Raw genomic sequence first — 17,840 nt, forward strand, 5'->3', positions numbered from 1 at the left:
GGTGGAATATTAGAATCACTCAGGGAGCTTTAAATAATACTCCAAACCTGGCCACATTCCCAGAGGTTCTGAATTAAGATTTCTGGGGTGGCCGGCACCACAGCTCACTTGGCTAATCCTCCGCCCGGCACCCCAGGTTCTAGACCCTATTGGGGTGCTGGATTCTGTCCTGGTTGCTCCTCTTCCAGTCCAGCTCTCTGCTGTGGCCCAGGAGTGCAGTGGAGGATGGCCCAAGTGCTTGGGCCCTGCACCCCATGGGAGACCAGGAGGAAGCACCTGGCTCCTGGCTCCGGATTGGCGCAGCACACCAGCCATAGCGGCCATTTGGGGGGTGAACTAACAGAACAAAGACGTTTCTCTCTGTCTCTCTCTCTCTCTCACTAACTCTGCCTGTCCAAAAAAAAAAAAAATCTCTGGGGCAAGGCCCTGGCATCAGCTTTTTTTGTTTGTTTTTGGTTTTTGGTTTTTGTTGTTTTTTAATTTCCCACACATGATTTTAATGGGAAGCTAGGGCTTAGAATCATGAGCTAGGACATTAGTCCTCAAACCTCAGAGCTCATCAGAATCTTCTGGAGATCCTTTTAAATTCCTGGGTCCATCCCTGAAGGTTCAGATTCAGTAGATTTCAGATGAGCCTCAAGACACTGCATTTTTAACTTGAGCCTTAGAAGTAGACCTTGAGCTACACTTCGAATGACCTTCCCAGTCGAGACCCTGACTATTCCATATGTGGCCCAGACACTCCACTGTGACCATCAACTGGGATCTCAGAAAGTGCAGAATCTCAAAGCTCTATAGAATCACTATCTGAATTTTTGAGAGACACTGACATAGATATTTAATCCTTTCTAGGGAGCCTCAGCCAACTGACTCATCTTCCAAGCCCTTCTGAGCTAGGCAATCACAAAGGTCGCTGCGTCTCTCTCAGGACAGGGATTATTCTCAGGCATAACAAGTGCTTAGACAACTTTTTCCATTCTCATCAAATAATAATTTACAAACCCATCAACTTACCAATATCAAATTTTACATAATGAACATTTGGTGTACTTATAAAAGAAACATGCACTTTTTAAAAAATGACAAGAGAGCTAGGGAGTTGCTAAGTAATTGCAATTATTTCAAGTGGCTTCACAGAAAATAAGAGAAGGTATCATAAGGTGGGTATAATTAGCAGTAATGGAATAAAATTAAGCACAGGAAAATTTACATTTGGTATTGGAATAAAGTGTTTTCACAGCCAGGTCAGTGGTACCTGTGGTTGTTCCATTGAAAGCCTAAATAAACTCTTTTCTCCACGTTGAGTAATTTTCAAACTAGAGCATTTGGAGATAGGAGGTTATGAAAAAATCCTTTCCTGTCCAGGCATTGTTCTGAATAATTTAAATACAGTATTTCTCTTATTGGAATTAAGTATTTGCTCTTGCAAAAATGCCTTCCAGTTGTTTTAACTAGATTTTTAAATTTTCCATTGAGGTCAATAAGAATTTATTCTCACTTTTTACACAATGAACTTGAGGTATGGAGGTAGAAGGACTTGGCCAAGGTCATTCTGCAAGCTAATAGCTGGCATCTGTGCAGACCAACAAGTACTGCCAATCTCATAAGTCAGGCTTTGGTGCTCATTCTGACTCCTCTCAGGGTGGGAAGAAGGGATGACAACAAACAGATGTACATCAAAGACATTAGAAAAATGTTCAGAAGCCTCACATGTGAATTACCATGACATGTTCTGCAATGTAAGACTATGCGGGCCAATATACTGTGTCTTTGAGTGAATTCACCATTTTGAAAATAATTCAATTGAATTCACCTTTTTGAAAATAATTCAGTAAATAATGTTCTGCTTGACCATTCTTTAATTGGTTTGAAGTGGTACATTCTGCCAAATTACTGCTTTGACTGAAAGTTTCCCTACTGTTGAAATCATCGTAATTTCCTTGAAAACAGTGGTTCTCAAAATTGTGTGGACCTGTTGAAGCAGATTCCCAGGCGATGCTAAGACTGCTGGTCCCAGGACCACACTGAGCGAACCACTGTCTAACATAAAATTGCACGATCAGGTTCCCAGATTTCCTCCTTTTAAAGAGCATAAGTAGCTGTAAATACCCTCAGACCACAAGGGCTTCTTAAAAGCATGACTGATCTGCGTGGGTTTCACCCTCTCATCTGCCCATTTTTAGACAAGTGGCACCAGGGGAGAAAAGGGGCCTGTAATGAATGGGCACGTTGCTTATTGCTCCCTGACTACTAACTGTACTTCATTCTGACCACGAGACGTTCCAGGTCTCTCGTGTTAAATAAAAACTGATGTTAAGGAGTGGGGGAGAATAATGGAAATGCTTACTCAACCATCATATTTCTTTGAAGGTGGTCATTTTATTGCAGTAGAGGAGAGAACGATGGGAGATAGATTCAGGGTGGATGTGGGAAGAGACATGAGTTCCATCTAGGCCTTATTCTAAATTCGTCTGCCTTTCCACTGAGACCGTAGTCAACCGCATTACTCTACTCCTAACTACTTCGAGTCAAGGAAAATAGCAAGAAGAATTTTACTCTCTCACTGAGCCCCATCATGCCTAGTCTGCCCTGGTTCCCCAGGGTGTGATCAATTTCAGTTCATCGTGTTTCCAAGGGTTACCATCTCCAGGTATATTTCAGGCTGTCTAATTCCACAGAAATATTGTCCAAGGTTTAGAATCTCCTCCTGTATCCAAGCCTTTTACAAATAAATGCTGTGTGAAAATGCTATCCTTCTAACCTGCTTCCAGCCAACACATGTGTACAGGGAAGCTTTATCACTCGAAAGTCTGCTCTCCGGTATGGGTAATAAAAAAAATAAAATGTTCTGCAATACAGCATGGTGACACAGAACATGGCACATCACTTGGCCCATGGACAGAGCTGAGAAAGAAGGTGTAGAATGAATTTTACCAGACACTTACTGGGTGATCGGCATCAAGCTCAGAGCCATACATGAGAACTCTGTGAGAGCATTTGTCTAACTCAGAGATCTTCCGAGGGAACCAGGGAACATCCTCTAGCTCTGTTAAAAACACAGTGCACGTTCAAAAATATTAGCTCACAGATTGCATTTTCCCCTTTGCAACATTTGTCAGATTGTGAAATCACCCAGCAAACAAAAATCACCCTTGCCTTCTTCCTCGGTCCAAATGTTCTCCGGTGGATTCAGTGTCACAATTGTGGTTTGAAATTTCAGCAACTGAATGAGCTCATTGAATTCTGTTTTGCCACACTCACAGTCTACAAAGATTTCAACCTCAGAACTTCTTCGCCGGGATTTTCTGGATTCGATATGAACCATGTTGACATGTTTTTCCTGTGAAAACATAAACGATATCTCTAAGCCACTCTCAGGTCACAATAAAAGAGACATCACCAGCTTTTCTTGTTCAACTCTCAAGCAACAAAGTGTCAAGTGCCCTCAAAAGAGGAAAAGATAATCTCCTTGTACTTTGACTAAAATGTGGATCTGTTTCCAGCCACTGTCTCCATTAATTACAAAACTCTGTATTCACATCTCTGTGTATAAGTTGTCCTATCTCATTTAAAAAAGAAAGGGGGCATTTGCAATATATAAAGAGCCCTATAACATGCATTATAATTATGAACTCATCCTTTCCTGGGGTAGTCTATAACCCACCAGCAGAACCTGATTATCTCAGGAAAATTTGTGTTTATTATGTTATCATGGTAATAGTATGTTTCTAGAAAATATAGCTGAAACTCAAACTCCTGATTGTATAGTGATATAAAGCACCTTTTAAAAATTAAGTTTAAAAAATGAAGCACTCACTTTAATAATAAGAAAATAGTGTGAGTGGCAGCCCAAGATGGGGAAAGTAGTATGCAAATAACTGAGGCTTGGGGAATACTGACCCAGCCTTAGCCCTAACTGTAAGAAAAGCAAACTCAAGACTGTGTTCATCCAAGGATGCACTGCAGCTACTCTCAGCCTCTGCTGGATCTCAGAGGTTAAAAGCCTCCTAATAGGGCCTGGCGTTGAGGAATAGTGGGTCAAACAGCTGTCTGAGATACCAGCATCCCATGTGAGCACTAGTTCAAATCCCGGCTGCTCCACTTCCTATCTCACTCCATGTTAATGTGCCTGGGAAAGCAGTAGAAAATGCCCCAGATGCTTGGGCCCCTGCACCCACGTGGGAGACCTGGAAGAAGCTCCTGGCTCCTGGCTTTGGCCTATTACAACCTCACCATTGCAGTCATTTGGTGAGTAAACCGGCAGATGAAGAATATCTCTGTCTCTCCTTCTCTCTCTGTAACTCTACCTTTCAAATAAATAAAATAAATCTTTTATCTTAAAAAAACGCTTCCTAACAGTAATGTGTTTGAGTGAGGGCAATAACTAAATATTTAAAATCAGGTATAGGGGTGGGTGCTGTGGCACATCAAGTTAAGCCACTGCCTACAGTGCCAGCATCCCATATAGGCACTAGTTCAAGTCCTGGCTGCTCTACTTCCAATCCAGCTCCCTGCTAATGTGCCATGGGCTACATGAGATCTGGAAAAAGCTCTTGGCTCTGGCTCCAACCTGGCCCAGTCCCAGCAGTTGTGGTCATTTGGGGAGTGAACCAGTGGATAGATCTATCTCTCCCTCCCTCCTCTTTTTTTGTAACTCTTTCAAATAAATAAATAAAATAGTTTTTAAAATCACATATAAATTTCCCTAATAATACTTTTTCTTTCCTCTTCATTAATTAAAGATTAAGCTCTCTTCTCCACCCCAACCAACTCCCAAATAAGGAGACAACTCCCCATCACTCCAGATGATACACTCTGATTATCAGAATGATTCCTGATACAATCCTTTGTGATCTAAAAGTTTTCAGCACAAGAACAAGAGTTTTGTGATTTTTTTTTTTCCAGTGCTAGACTAGAATCAAGACAGACCGTACTAGGACCAGGAAAACAAATATTCAACTTCTGTTTTTATTAACCTTTGCAATAATGCCACTTTGTCCAAGTTGGTTGATAACAAAAGTAAGATTAATATAAAGTTCAAGAAGCAAGAGATTTTACATGCATTGTCACTTTGGACTTTTAGTGCCCTTTGATCAAAGCAGAGTAGATATTCTTAGATGAGGGAACACAGGTCCAGATGGGCTAAGTGTGTTAGCTAAGGCCCCATGACCAGCTGACGGCAAAGTGAAAACTCCTTCTCTAGGGATTTTCACACTGCACTTAGATGTCTAACTAAATTGGTTTGCCTTTGGGCACTATGTGGATGCGGCCCAAGATGACATGATTATGTATAAAATATCACTCTAAGTTTCCAATACAGCTGTTGATGGTACCTGATCTTTCTTCAGGGTCAAAGAGAACAAGGAAACACTTGCCCAATCAGCCTACTAATTCCTCCTTCTCTATGATCATCGCAAAGTCATCATAATAATGCCCCATATCTGTACACTTTAAAAAACACTTTCACCCATATTATTTCATCCCAACAATCCTATTAGGTAGGAATTATTATTTCTATTTTACAAATGAAGTCTTGATTAGCCAAGCCTGAGAGCACAGGTCTGAATTCTCAGAGTTGAATCCCAACCATCTTTCCACTGTACCAGCTCAAGCCACCCCACAGAACCTGGTTCATATCTTAAGACTCTAATCAACAGCTGGAGACCTCAAACAAAAATATGACTGAAGGGTGGAGGAGCCATCATCAGGTGTTTACTGGTAGAAAGACATTAGCTTTTCTGGGGGTTTCTGGCCTCACCTTCACCTAGACTTCCTCTTAAAGGGTCAGACCACAGATCAGGGCCTGAGAGGGTGCAACTGCATTTCCATAAGATAAGGAGAAAGCTAACCCCGTAAGGAGAGTCACTCATGTTCACAAAAAAGACACACTAAGTTGACAAAACAATGAGGTTTAGGGGAATACCAAGTGTCTATACTCATGTGTCTCACATCACAAAATAAATGTACTCTAGGACATGTATACAATTCCCATTTTAACAAATCAAATGAAGCTGCAGGCTCTGATGTTTAAAGATATCCTGTTTGTCTCCTTTTGTGTTTGCTATTTCAGGTGTGAGGATTACATTTCCGAATTACCAACTTTCTCACTTGGTGACAGAGTACAGAGTTCCTAATACACTAACTCTGAATTAACAAATCACAGTTGATATGAGCCTGTTTATTTCATTGTTTAGCAAACTCTCCTTGTAACCCCTTGTGAACCTTGGTTCCTCTGAATCTTTCACCACATTATCCCGAAATTGATTCAGTGAAGTTTCACGGCAGAGGCCAGGTTTGCAGCCAGACGCATAGTCACTTCGAAAGTTACATAATGATATTTTACATTCACCTGGAAGAGCCTCAGAGCTCTCACCAATCCGCCAACTTCATTTTTCAAGGAGAAGACCACCGCTGTCTTGCCACTTTCAGTAGTGCTTTCGCTTTTGTTGCTTCCCTTGCTGCCTTTCTTGTCATCACTTTTGCCAGAAGTAGCTTTGTTGAGCTTCAAGAAGGTAGACACACACAAAAATATATTAATGAGGATTCCAGAATTTTCCTTCATTAGATATTCTTCTGGATAGTCCATTCATATACTGGAAGTCCCATCAATCATACAAACTCAAAGTGAAGCTGCCATGTCACTCATAATTTTCAGTCATAAATATTGCTCTAATTTACACTGGGATACAATTACCTTAGGGTTCTAGAGCATCATCTAGTGGTTGAAATGAATGGGAGGTCAGATTTGCCTCACTTTTATAGCCAACAAAAATCTGAGCATCATTACATATAATATATTATGCATGAGTAATCTCTGCCTTTCTTTCCAGACTTCTTTTACAGCACAGAATCTGATCTTTTAGGGTAGTTGAACCTTATGGAGAATACTTTCATTATTAAACATAACAAAAATAAGGCAATAACAATATATTTTGACAACAGTAATTTTAGTTTTAATCTCATCTTAAAAGCAATACATTCATTTCTCTCTGAAATACATTAGGACAAGCACTGAACTTGATAAACTTATTTTATGCACTTAGATCCACATTGTCACTATGCATTGTCTGTGTGAACCTCCTTGCCCAAGGAGTGTATTTAACAAAGACCATCTATATCAGAAGCCAGTATTTGAAAAATGGTTGTTAAAATTCAACCACAAATAAAAGGAAAAAATAAAGGAGGAAAAAGTAGCTACCCACCTGAGAAAAATCAACACTTTATTAGCCATTCCATGTTTTGTTATTCACAATTAAGTAATGGTCATGTTGGCTAAAGAAGAAAATGACAGATTCTCGCAACTCAGGCCACATGGTCAGAAGTATGAAATTTAAAAATCTGGAACTTTTCATCTGACAGACAACACAAAATTATGATAATCTGTTTTTGTTCATTATATGCAAAGGCAGAGTTGAGCAAATGGAGAATCATCTCCCTAGCAAATGGTGATATAATATAACCACATCCATCTATTACATCCCCACAAAACTGAGAAGTGTGGATTTGATAAGGAACCCAGTGAACAGTGATTGCTATTGTCTTCCTCTGACTTCTCTATTGGCTCTATTTTCACACATTACTATTGCCTCAGTCATTAGATATACATATATAACAGAAATGGATATTTTATTATTTATGACTTTGGGGAGACAAAGTTTATGCAGACATTGACATTTGACAGTATGTTTAATCATTAGAAGCTCAAATGTCTTAGAACTTAGAACATCTGCCTCTTTCTCACCATATAACAAACAGATCTCATCTATTCAAGCAGCATTTTTTATATGAAAGGGTCATACATTAACCATAACTCTGAGTTGTCTTTGTTTTCCTTCTAGCTGTTCATTATGATTGCAAAATTCTTCAGTGTAATGTCTCATCCAAATATTCATGATTTCTAAGTATTAGGAAGTCTATTTACATTATTGGCCTCATTTTTTGCAAATTGATTTAATAGTTCTACAAGAGTTGCTGTGATTACTTTTCAACATTTTTAGCAATAACAGTGTCAGTATAATGTGACCCTCTGGCATACATTTGGAGCTATGATATTAAAACAGATTTTTTTATACTAGAAACAGAATGAGAATTTGTTGATAAACTCTGAAAGGGTGGTAATGAAATCAACATTTAATATTTTTAACAACTGGGGGGACCTGAATACATTTTTATTTGCTATTTGTCTTAGATACTATGACTATTAGCTCAATTTGGGATCTAAACTCTTGAAAATATTGGTTTTTAAAATTCTGCCAATATTTTAAATATAAACTCCCTGAAATATTGAAACAAGTAGTATATTGCTTTCATTACTCTATCAATTAAACCAAAAAAGACAGAGTAACGAGGAATGCAGGAAAACTTGCAAAAGCAGCTCCTTTTTTATTGCAACCTAATCTTATAGCCAATAATAGAAAATATTAGTCGTGTGTTTAAAGACCAAGTATTATAGACTGTCAGGGATGGCGGATGCACAATGATCTTGTGAGAATCGTAAAAAATTCCTTCTCCTCATTCTTCATAACAAATGGACTTTCAAAATTTTACATATTGTTTTTGGTTGTGGATGTAGGACGTTGATTCATACAACCTCTTGTTCTATCTGAGAGAGTTTTTCTTTAATCTACTTAGAAACTTTAAAGAAAGGAAGTGAAGCACATAGCTGTCAGTACACCTGCTGATAGGGAGAAAGAAGAAAGACTGGAAGCAAACAGCAGCTCAGCAGAGTAGAGAGATGATAAAGGAGGAGGGAATTGAGGTGTGTGCTTATTCTACACCTGTGTCCACATGGTGAAGATGATCACTATCCTAGAAAACACTACAGAGTGCCAGATCCTCAGTACTTACTGTTAAGTTGCCAAGTAGCTGATGTTCTTCTGGCACTGCTGAATCCAGAGACAACCCTCTCCTTGCCCAGTATTTACTGGAAAACATCATCATTGCAGGCTGCATGGATTCCGATGTAATTTTCTTTCTCTGCAGCAGGGGGGGACAAGAGGGGCAGTAGAGCGCTGGCAGAGAGGAGGGAAGGATGCGAGACCAGCCACCTGCTCGAGGCGCTGTCCAGAACCTAGGTGCTGAAAAGCAATGAGAAGCCTCCCCTCGCTGGCTCCTTTATATGAGTGACTGGGGACTGATGGAAGCCTGATTAGAAAGAAACTCATTTCTGGTTGCCGATGGCCATGGTCAGATTACAGACCTGAAGCCGGAGGTTATCTGTCCTCATGGTGCGATTTGTTTCATAGCCGGAGTTGCTGTTACAGCGGGGGTGGTGAAGAACAATACATAAGGGGATGTTATTTGTACAAGCCAACATCTGTCCCGTGGTGTTAGCTGTCATCTCTTAAGCCTACTATCAGCAAATTAATCTCAGCATTTTGGTTATATGAATTCAAAGGGTTTTTACTTTCTTTCCAAAACTAGGAGAATAATTTAAGAAAGGTCATCACTGCTGAATCTTTAAGCCATTTTATGTTAGTAAGTTTTTTCTGACTTAATGGCCTTTATGTGTATGTGCCTGCATGTATTTAATGGCTTTCATAAAAGGCACTCCTTCTTAATCTTGTGGTGCCTCTATCCAATCATACAGCAAAGGAAATGTGATGCTTTGATTTAAACACATATAGATATAGCTCAGACACTAACTCTAGAATCATCCTAAGTGAGAAATAAAAGGAAATTAAATGATTATGCATCAGTCATTTCTTTGATGTGCTTGATGGCTACTGAATTTTTCATGTTTCTAACTAGATCAAATCTAGCACTGTGACGTGCATATATCAATCAATATTCCTACTATTCAAACTTCAGAAAGTCATAAAATTCACCCATGACACAGGACAATATTACCATTCTCCTGAAAAAATGGAAAAAAAACTATTCAGCAAATGTGCTTGACTGAAAAACTTAACAAAATCAGAGACTGACACTGCTTGTCTATATAGAAAACAAAATGAAAAATTTCAAAACAGGAGTAAATAATACTGGATGGATTTTAATCATTCCTAGAGCCTTACAGGACATGATTATGATTGATCTAATTTAAGAAATATTTTGGTTTGCATTTCCTCTAAAGATCAACTCTGATCAGCTAATAGGGAAGGCAAATTTAAATAAGTAGATTGATGTCATGATAATAATAATAGTTAATATGACTGAGTGCCATCTTCTATTCTAATTACTTTCTACATACTTTTATAAGCCAAGAAGTGATTCAACAACATCACAACACCATTTACAAGGCATTCCCTGTTATTTCTGTTTTATATATGGAGAAACTGAATAACACAGAATTTAGGTAATTTTCAAAGAGTCACACAATTAAAGAGTTGCCAAAGTAGAACATTTTTAATTTTGTCTGAAAGGCAGAGTGACAGAGGAAAGGAGAGAGAGAGGAGGGAGGACAAAGGAGAGACAGAGTGAGATTCAGAAGGAGAAATAAAAGAGATAAAAGAGAAAGAGAGAAACTTCCATCTACTGGTTTACTCAACATTCATAGCTAGGCCAGGCCAAAGCCCAAGAACCAGAGCCAAGAACTCCATTCTGGTTTCCCATAGGGGTGGCAGTGGCCCAGGTACTTGGGCCATCTTACTGTCCTTCCAGGTCTATTATCAATAAATTCCATCAGAAATGGAGTGACCAGGACTCAAATTGGCCCTCCAATATAGGATGTCAGCGTGATTTGTACCACACTGCACCACAATTCCCAAGGTAGGATTTAAATTCAGGCAGTATGGCTCCAAAATCCATGCTCTAAACCATTACATTCTGTGATCTCTTGATTATTTCAAACATGAAAAATGTGTTAACAAAAATAGGCACCATATACAATACCTAGATTATTTTAGCTACAATGTAGTTTAGGAAAATGTGTGATTCAACGAGGATTTGCTGAGGACTCACTTTGTGTTAGGCATTTAAACTGAATCCTGGGAATGAAAAGGTGAAATACAGTGCCTACACTCAAGGAGAACACAGTTCAACTCAAACATACATGCAGAAAATTAATATAAAATAAAGCATTTTGGCTTCTCCACAGAAGACATAAAAAACACAAGACATACCTTGGGGAGTCAGGAGAGGCTACTAGGATAACTTGCGTGTGCTGAATCTTCAAAAGTGAGTTTGTCAGTCAAAATGGAATAGGAATAATAAGGAGATCATTCCAGGTAGAAGGAACAATATAAGAAAATACACAGAGGGAAAAAAAACTGTTGTTGCTTAGTGATGATGGAGTATAGGTGTGGAACAAGAATGTCCAAATAGATAAGACTAAAGAGGAAAGTAGAATACAGATTATCAACATTGATTAACAATATGTAGGATTTGCATTTTTTCACCTTTCTCTATAGGTAAAAGTCAATAATTGGAAGGGCTTTCTGCAGGGCAAATGCATAACAATAGTGATATTTTAGAAAAGTGGCACCTTGAAATTAGACTTCAAGACTGACAACAGGGGTTGGTGTTTTGGTGTAGTTATCTTACTAATGAAAAATCAATCTCTCTCTCTCTCTCTCTCTCTCTCTCTCTTTCGCACCTCTTCCTCTCTCTCTCTGTAACTCTGACTTTCAAATGAATAAATATATGTTTACAAAAAAAAAAAACTGATGGCAGAAACCATTTAGGATTTGAAACAGTCTACCCAGGAGATGAAAACTGGATTAAGGCAATAGCATTCTGTATGCAGTTAAAAGAACCAGAGATGTGAATGATAAAACCTGTAGGACAATGTCTATGCCTAAATGTGAGATAGGAAAAGATATTAAATATAATTTATTTAAGATATTAAATATGTAACTACTTTTGCTCCTTCCAAAAACCCTATTATATAGCAAAATAAAGGATTTGCTGTTTTTCTTAAACAACACAAGAACAGTGTAAACTGGAAAACAGGAACAAGAAAGCATTAGAAGCTTGAAAGGAGATGAAAGAGTGATTAAAGACTTCAGACAGCAGAAAGCTGAACCTTAAGCTATCAATGAATAATGTCAAAAAGCAACTCAATTTATACTACAGAATCTACTAAAGACTTAAATACCTCTGGAATTCAGAGTAAACAGAGGAGATCGAAAACAGTGGTCCAAAGTCTATAAAACAGTTAGACCATTTCAAAACTTCAGTAATCAATACAATGCAGTATTGTGAAAGGATAGATATATAGATAAATGGAATAGAATTGAGAGGATAGAAATAAACCTTTACATTTAATGTCAATTGAATTCCAACACAGGTGACAAGCTAATTCAATAATCTAATTATTCTTGCTGGAAACAAGGTTTCAACAAATGTTTCTGGGGCAACTTTAAATATCCACATGCAAAACAATAAAGCTGCACATGAAAAAATAACTTAAAAGGGGTCACAGATAAATTTAAGAGGTGAAACTAGGGACAGGCCTATGGTGCAGTGGATTAGGCCTCCCAATCAGAGTGCCAGTTCATGTCCTCGCTGCTCTGCTTCCACTCCAGCTTCCTGGTACTGCAGCCTGGGAGACAGCAGATGCTTGGGTCTCTGCCACCCATGTGGGAGACCTGGATGGAGTTCAGGTTCCTGGCTTTTGCCTGGCCCAACAGCAGCTGTTGTGGGTATTTGGGAAGTGAGCCAGAAAGTAGAAGACCAGTCTCTCTCCTGTCTCCTCCCTATATTCTCCTTTCTCCTTTTCCCTTCCCTTCCCTATCCTTCCCTTCTCTTCTCTCCTCTCTCCTCCCCTCCTCTTTTTTCAAAAGAGCTAAAACTATAAAACTCTGATAAGAAAAAGAAAATGAAGAAATAAATCTTCATATTTTGGGTTAGACATGACACCAATCACAAACACTTTAAGAAAAAAAAAGATAGGATTTAATTAAAATTAAAATCTTTTGGGCTTCAGAAGACACCATCAAGAAAGTGAGAAACAGCTCACATAATGGAAAGAACTATTTGTAACTCATACATCTTGCAGGAGAAACTATCCAGAATAAAGAACTCTTACAATTCAGCAATGAAAAAATAGCCAACTTTTAAATGGGCAAAGGATTTAAAAAGGTATTTCTCCAAAGAATACATGCCCAATAAGCCATCTTTACAAGATTTTCTGTATCATTAGTCATTAGAGCATTGCAAAAAAAAAAAAAAAAAAAAAAAAAAAAAAAAAAAACGCTATACAGCCAGCATCGTGGCTTATTGGGTAAAGCCACCACCTGAGATGCTGGCATCCCAAATGGGCAGTAGTTAAAGTCCCAGCTGCTCCACTTCCAATCCAGCTCCCTGCTAATGGCCTGGGAAAAGCAGTGCAAGATGGCCCAAATGTTTGAGCCCCTGCCACTCATGTGGAATACTGAGAAGAAGCTCCTAGCTCCCGCCCAGCCCAGCGCTAACCATTGCGGCCACCTGGGGATGAACTGGCAGATAGAAGATCTCTGTTTCTCCCTGTATCACCATAAGCTGAATTTCAAATAAATAAATCTTTAAACACGCACACACACACACACACACACAAAATAAGGTACCACTTCAAGCCAATCAAGATGGCTAATTTTAAAAAGATAAACAATATAACAAATGGTGGTGAGAAGCAGGATATTTTGGTCCCTTGAATATTGTTAATGGTATTACACAATGGAGCAGCCTCTGGAAAACTGTTGGGTGGTTCCTGAAAATGAAAACATAAGGTTACCATTTGTCCCAGTGTTTTTACTCCTAGTTGTAAGTTATATGGTATAGTCACTTCTGAAAACACATTTGGTGGCTCCTCAAAAAGTTGAACCTGGAAGTACCATATAATTCAGAAATGTCACTCCTAGGTGTACACACAAGAAAAATGAGAACATGCATCTACACCAAAATTATATTCGAATGTTCATAGCATCATTATTCATAACAGCAAAAATGCAAACAATTCAAATCATATCACATCAAAGTCTAACAAAACACATTATATCACAAGTTAAATACTATTTGGCAATATTAAAAGTACTGACACATGTTACAGTATTTAAATACATTGTGTTCAGGTTGGCATTGTGGCACAGCTGATTAAGTTGCTGCGTGCCAGCCTCCTACACTGAGCACTTGTTTCAGCTGCTGCTCTGCTTTCCATACAACTCCCTGCAAACACATTGGGAAAGCAGATTTTGACCCATGTATTTGGGGCCCTGTCACCCACATGAAAGACCTGAAGGAGTTCCTGGCTCCTGGCTTCAGCCTGACCCAGCCCTGGGTTTTGTAGCCATTTGGGAAGTCAAACAGCAGATGGAAGGTATTCTCTCCCTCTCTCCCTCCCTCCCTTTTTCCATCCCTCCCTTCCAAATAAATACATGAACATTAAGCTCAGTGAAAGAAATCAGTCACAAAAGATCACATTATCCATGATTCTGTTTATATAACTTTCTGGTGAATTTTAAAAGAAATGGAGAATAAGAGAGACAAAGTTGGTTCACGGTTTTCAGGAGCTAGAGGAAGGGAAGAAGAAAGGGATGGCTGCTGACTCAGTGTTCCTTTAGGAGGTGATGAAAATGTTGGCCGGCGCAACAGCTCACTTGGCTAATCCTCTGCCTGTGGCACCGGCACCCTGGGTTCTAGTCCTAGTTGGGGCGCCGGTTCTGTCCTGGTTGCTCCTCTTCCAGTCCAGCTCTCTGCTGTGGCCCGGGAAGGCAGTGGAGGATATCTCAGGTCCTTGGACCCCTGCACCCGCATGGGAGATCAGGAGAAGCACCTGGCTCCCGGCTTCAGATCGGCACAGCGCGCCGGCTGTAGCGGCCGTTTGGGGGGTGAACCAATGGAAAAGGAAGACCTTTCTCTCTCTCTCTCTCACTGTCTAACTCTGCCTGTCAAAAAAAAAAAGTCATAAAATTTGAAATTGGTCAAAGGTGCACAACTGAGTACACTGAACACGAAATACCATACTTTAAAAGGAGTGAATTTTTTGGTACATATTTCAATCCTGCTGTTATTTTTTAAGCAGTTAATGTTCCATATGGTCTTCCCCTGTCCTAGATAGCCAAGCTACCTTCCCTTATTCCCCCAGATAGACAATGGAGGTTATTCTCTGGAAAAGATAAAATAAAATGCCTCTGTACTTGCAATAATCAGGCACAGAAGAGAAAGTGATTATGTGAATGTCCACACTGGATGTGGAAACTCCAAAACCTTATAAGGCTGACAGTCAGGCATTTACCATGCTACCAAATGAAGGGAAATGTTCACTTTCAAGAATCTGACCAAGTTGAGAGGAAAGACCCAAAACAACATTGACAGCTAATGATAACACTGAGAGCCCTGAACAAAAGGGTGAAATGAAATTACCCTTCAGAAATGTCCAAAATTGACAAGCCCAAATTTAAATATTTGGTAGAACAGGTGGTTGGATTTGTGACAACTATATATAAAGTCAGCAAGTAAAAAACTGGTAAGATTTAACTCTCAAAAGAAAATAAAAATTAGGGTTGAAGAGGAACATGTCTTAGCTGATAACTGCATTTATAAAATCATAATATTATGAGTGCTAACTATTGACCCAACCAGTATCAACTATATTGGAAAATGGAAAGGTAGGAAAGCATGGGAGTGGATAGTGGAGACTGAGAGGAAGGAATGAAGAACTGAATCCCCGTCCTCCAAGATGTGAAGTTAATGATTAATTTCTTTTTTTTTTTTTTTTTTTTTGACAGGCAGAGTGGGTAGTGAGAGAGAGACAGAGAGAAAGGTCTTCCTTTTTGCCGTTGGTTCACCCTCCAATGGCCGCTGCGGCCTGCGCATCGCGCTGATCTGAAGCCAGGAGCCAGGTGCTTCTCCTGGTCTCCCATGCGGGTGCAGGACCCAAGCACTTGGGCCATCCTCCACTGCCTTCCCGGGCCATAGCAGAGAGCTGGCCTGGAAGAGGGGCAACCGGGATAGAATCCGGCGCCCCAACCGGGACTAGAACCTGGGGTGCCGGCGCCACAAGGCGGAGGATTAGCCTGTTAAGCCACGGTGCCGGCCAATTAATGATTAATTTCTAAAACCAAAAATCAAAGCAGCAGCAATACACACATAATACAGCATTTGGAAAACATGGAAACAAATACCAAAAGAATCAGCTGAAAGTTGAGTCTTCTCACTGTGGGAAGGAACTGGAGAATGTGGGAGAAGGAAAAGAACAGCTTCTATTATTACAACAAAGCTTACGGAAAGCATATACACGTGTGACTTTGATTACAAAAATATAACTTCAAAAATAAACTGTAGTGCACAGAAATAGGACATTGGTTTTTACTACATCTGTGTTTAAATCTTAGCTCCGCTACTTGCCTAACTGCTTACTGAGGACTCATTATTTCACATTTCTCAACCTCCATTTCTTTAATGTGAAGGTGATAATACCTATCACTTATACGGCTGTTATGTTGATTAAATTGAATATAAAGTGCTTAGCACAGTGGCTGGCAGATATTGGATGCTCAGAGTGTTAGTTATCTTACTGTGGTTCATTGATTCTGAAGCCAGAGGGATATAAAATTAAGCATTGGTTTTGAATCTCTGGCAGAAATGAAAGAGATGTGGGTAACCAGGTTTTAATGAGGTCATTGTCCCTCATAATCATGATAAGTGAGAAGCCAACAGTAATAAGGTGAGCCAACAGAATTGGTTTGGCTCAAGCAGTTAAAGAGGCCAGGAATCAGGATGTGGGAAATAGGGTAGGAAGGTATGCAGTGAGATATTATCAGAAAGCTAAATTCCAATGTAAGATCCTAAAGTTGGAATGAGGCCAGGTGATTGTGAATGGCCAAGATGACAAACAGCTGATATATGGGCAGGATCCACAAAACTGGGCCAAGTTTTATGTCAAAGATACTGGTAGATTTTCAGCACAGGCATTTGTTGTCATTGAGGATAGTGGTGAAAATCTAAGAAATACTAACCAAACCCTAAAACTACCTGGAAAATGGAAGTGATTCTTGAAACAGTATTGATGATATGGACAAAGAAATGGAAATGGTGAAATAAATATAGTAAGAATCAAGATGATGAACGATCCATGGTCCACAATTGGGACAATCCAAACTTCCCACCCAACCCATTTCCATTTTGTAGATAAAAAGATGAGAGATTTCCTACTGCTCTCTGCATCGCCACATTTCCCCATCACTCTGATGAAATAAGAAGCCAGCAGGAAATGTAATGCCATCAAGAGAAAGCTAAGCTTCATGTGTTCAAAAAAATAAATGTGTTTGGGGGGAAGGATGGAAGGAAACAGAGATGAACTAAGAGCATTTTCATGGTGATTCCCTAGTTGACTTCTGGAGAATGCAGATATGAAGTAATTAAAGGATGGATATGGGAAGTGAGAGTATGGAAATAATTGAAAGGGAATAAAAAGTGATTCTTTTAATATTGGGAGTGAAGAAAAGTCTGATTCTTTTTCCCAGAAAACTTTTCTGATTGAAGCCATTATTCCATTCTCTCAAGTGTATATCATGGGCTAATCCAATATATAGAGCATATCAAGCTGAATACAGCTGATCTCATCTGATAGGTATGTCCTCTCTGCTTACACCCACACACCCCAACTAAATCATCAACTTATATGGATTTTTCATTGATAATTCATTCTTAGAGTTTTTAGGCTATTATTTAGGTTCTTTGGCAGAAATTGCTACTACCATCAACTCCCAATTTCTTCAACATGGCCACACAAATATTGTATCAACTTTTTACTCTAAGGTATTTTTCTTGATCTACTAGCTTATCAACAAAACAAAATGAAATTAGCCTGCAAACTAACTTTAGGAAACTCAAGCAGACTCCTGTATACATCATTTTCAAGATATTCCCAAATCAATGTCATATATATAGTTAATGCCGCAGGCCTTGGCATTTTAAAT

The 17,840-nt window shown here is 39.2% G+C and overlaps 1 protein-coding gene across 4 annotated transcripts in view; it reads right to left on the reverse strand.

Moving 5' to 3' along the window:
- Positions 1-17,840, reverse strand: part of TPH2 (tryptophan hydroxylase 2) — a 120,966-nt gene that overhangs the window by 98,766 nt on the left and 4,360 nt on the right. For 2 of the 4 annotated variants that reach the window (XM_062203213.1, XM_062203214.1), the window contains 4 exons: positions 8,848-8,976; positions 6,350-6,502; positions 3,157-3,340; positions 2,946-3,046 (listed from right to left, as the gene is read on the reverse strand). In XM_062203213.1, coding sequence (XP_062059197.1) covers positions 2,946-3,046; positions 3,157-3,340; positions 6,350-6,502; positions 8,848-8,976 — 567 coding nt within the window. Of the gene's footprint in view, positions 1-2,945; positions 3,047-3,156; positions 3,341-6,349; positions 6,503-8,847; positions 8,977-11,063; positions 11,111-17,840 lie in introns of those variants that run through there. The other 2 variants (XM_062203215.1, XM_062203216.1) reach the window with 2 other exon arrangements.

The sequence above is a fragment of the Lepus europaeus genome, chromosome 10 (assembly GCF_033115175.1).
Source record: "Lepus europaeus isolate LE1 chromosome 10, mLepTim1.pri, whole genome shotgun sequence".
Lineage (NCBI taxonomy): Eukaryota > Metazoa > Chordata > Mammalia > Lagomorpha > Leporidae > Lepus > Lepus europaeus.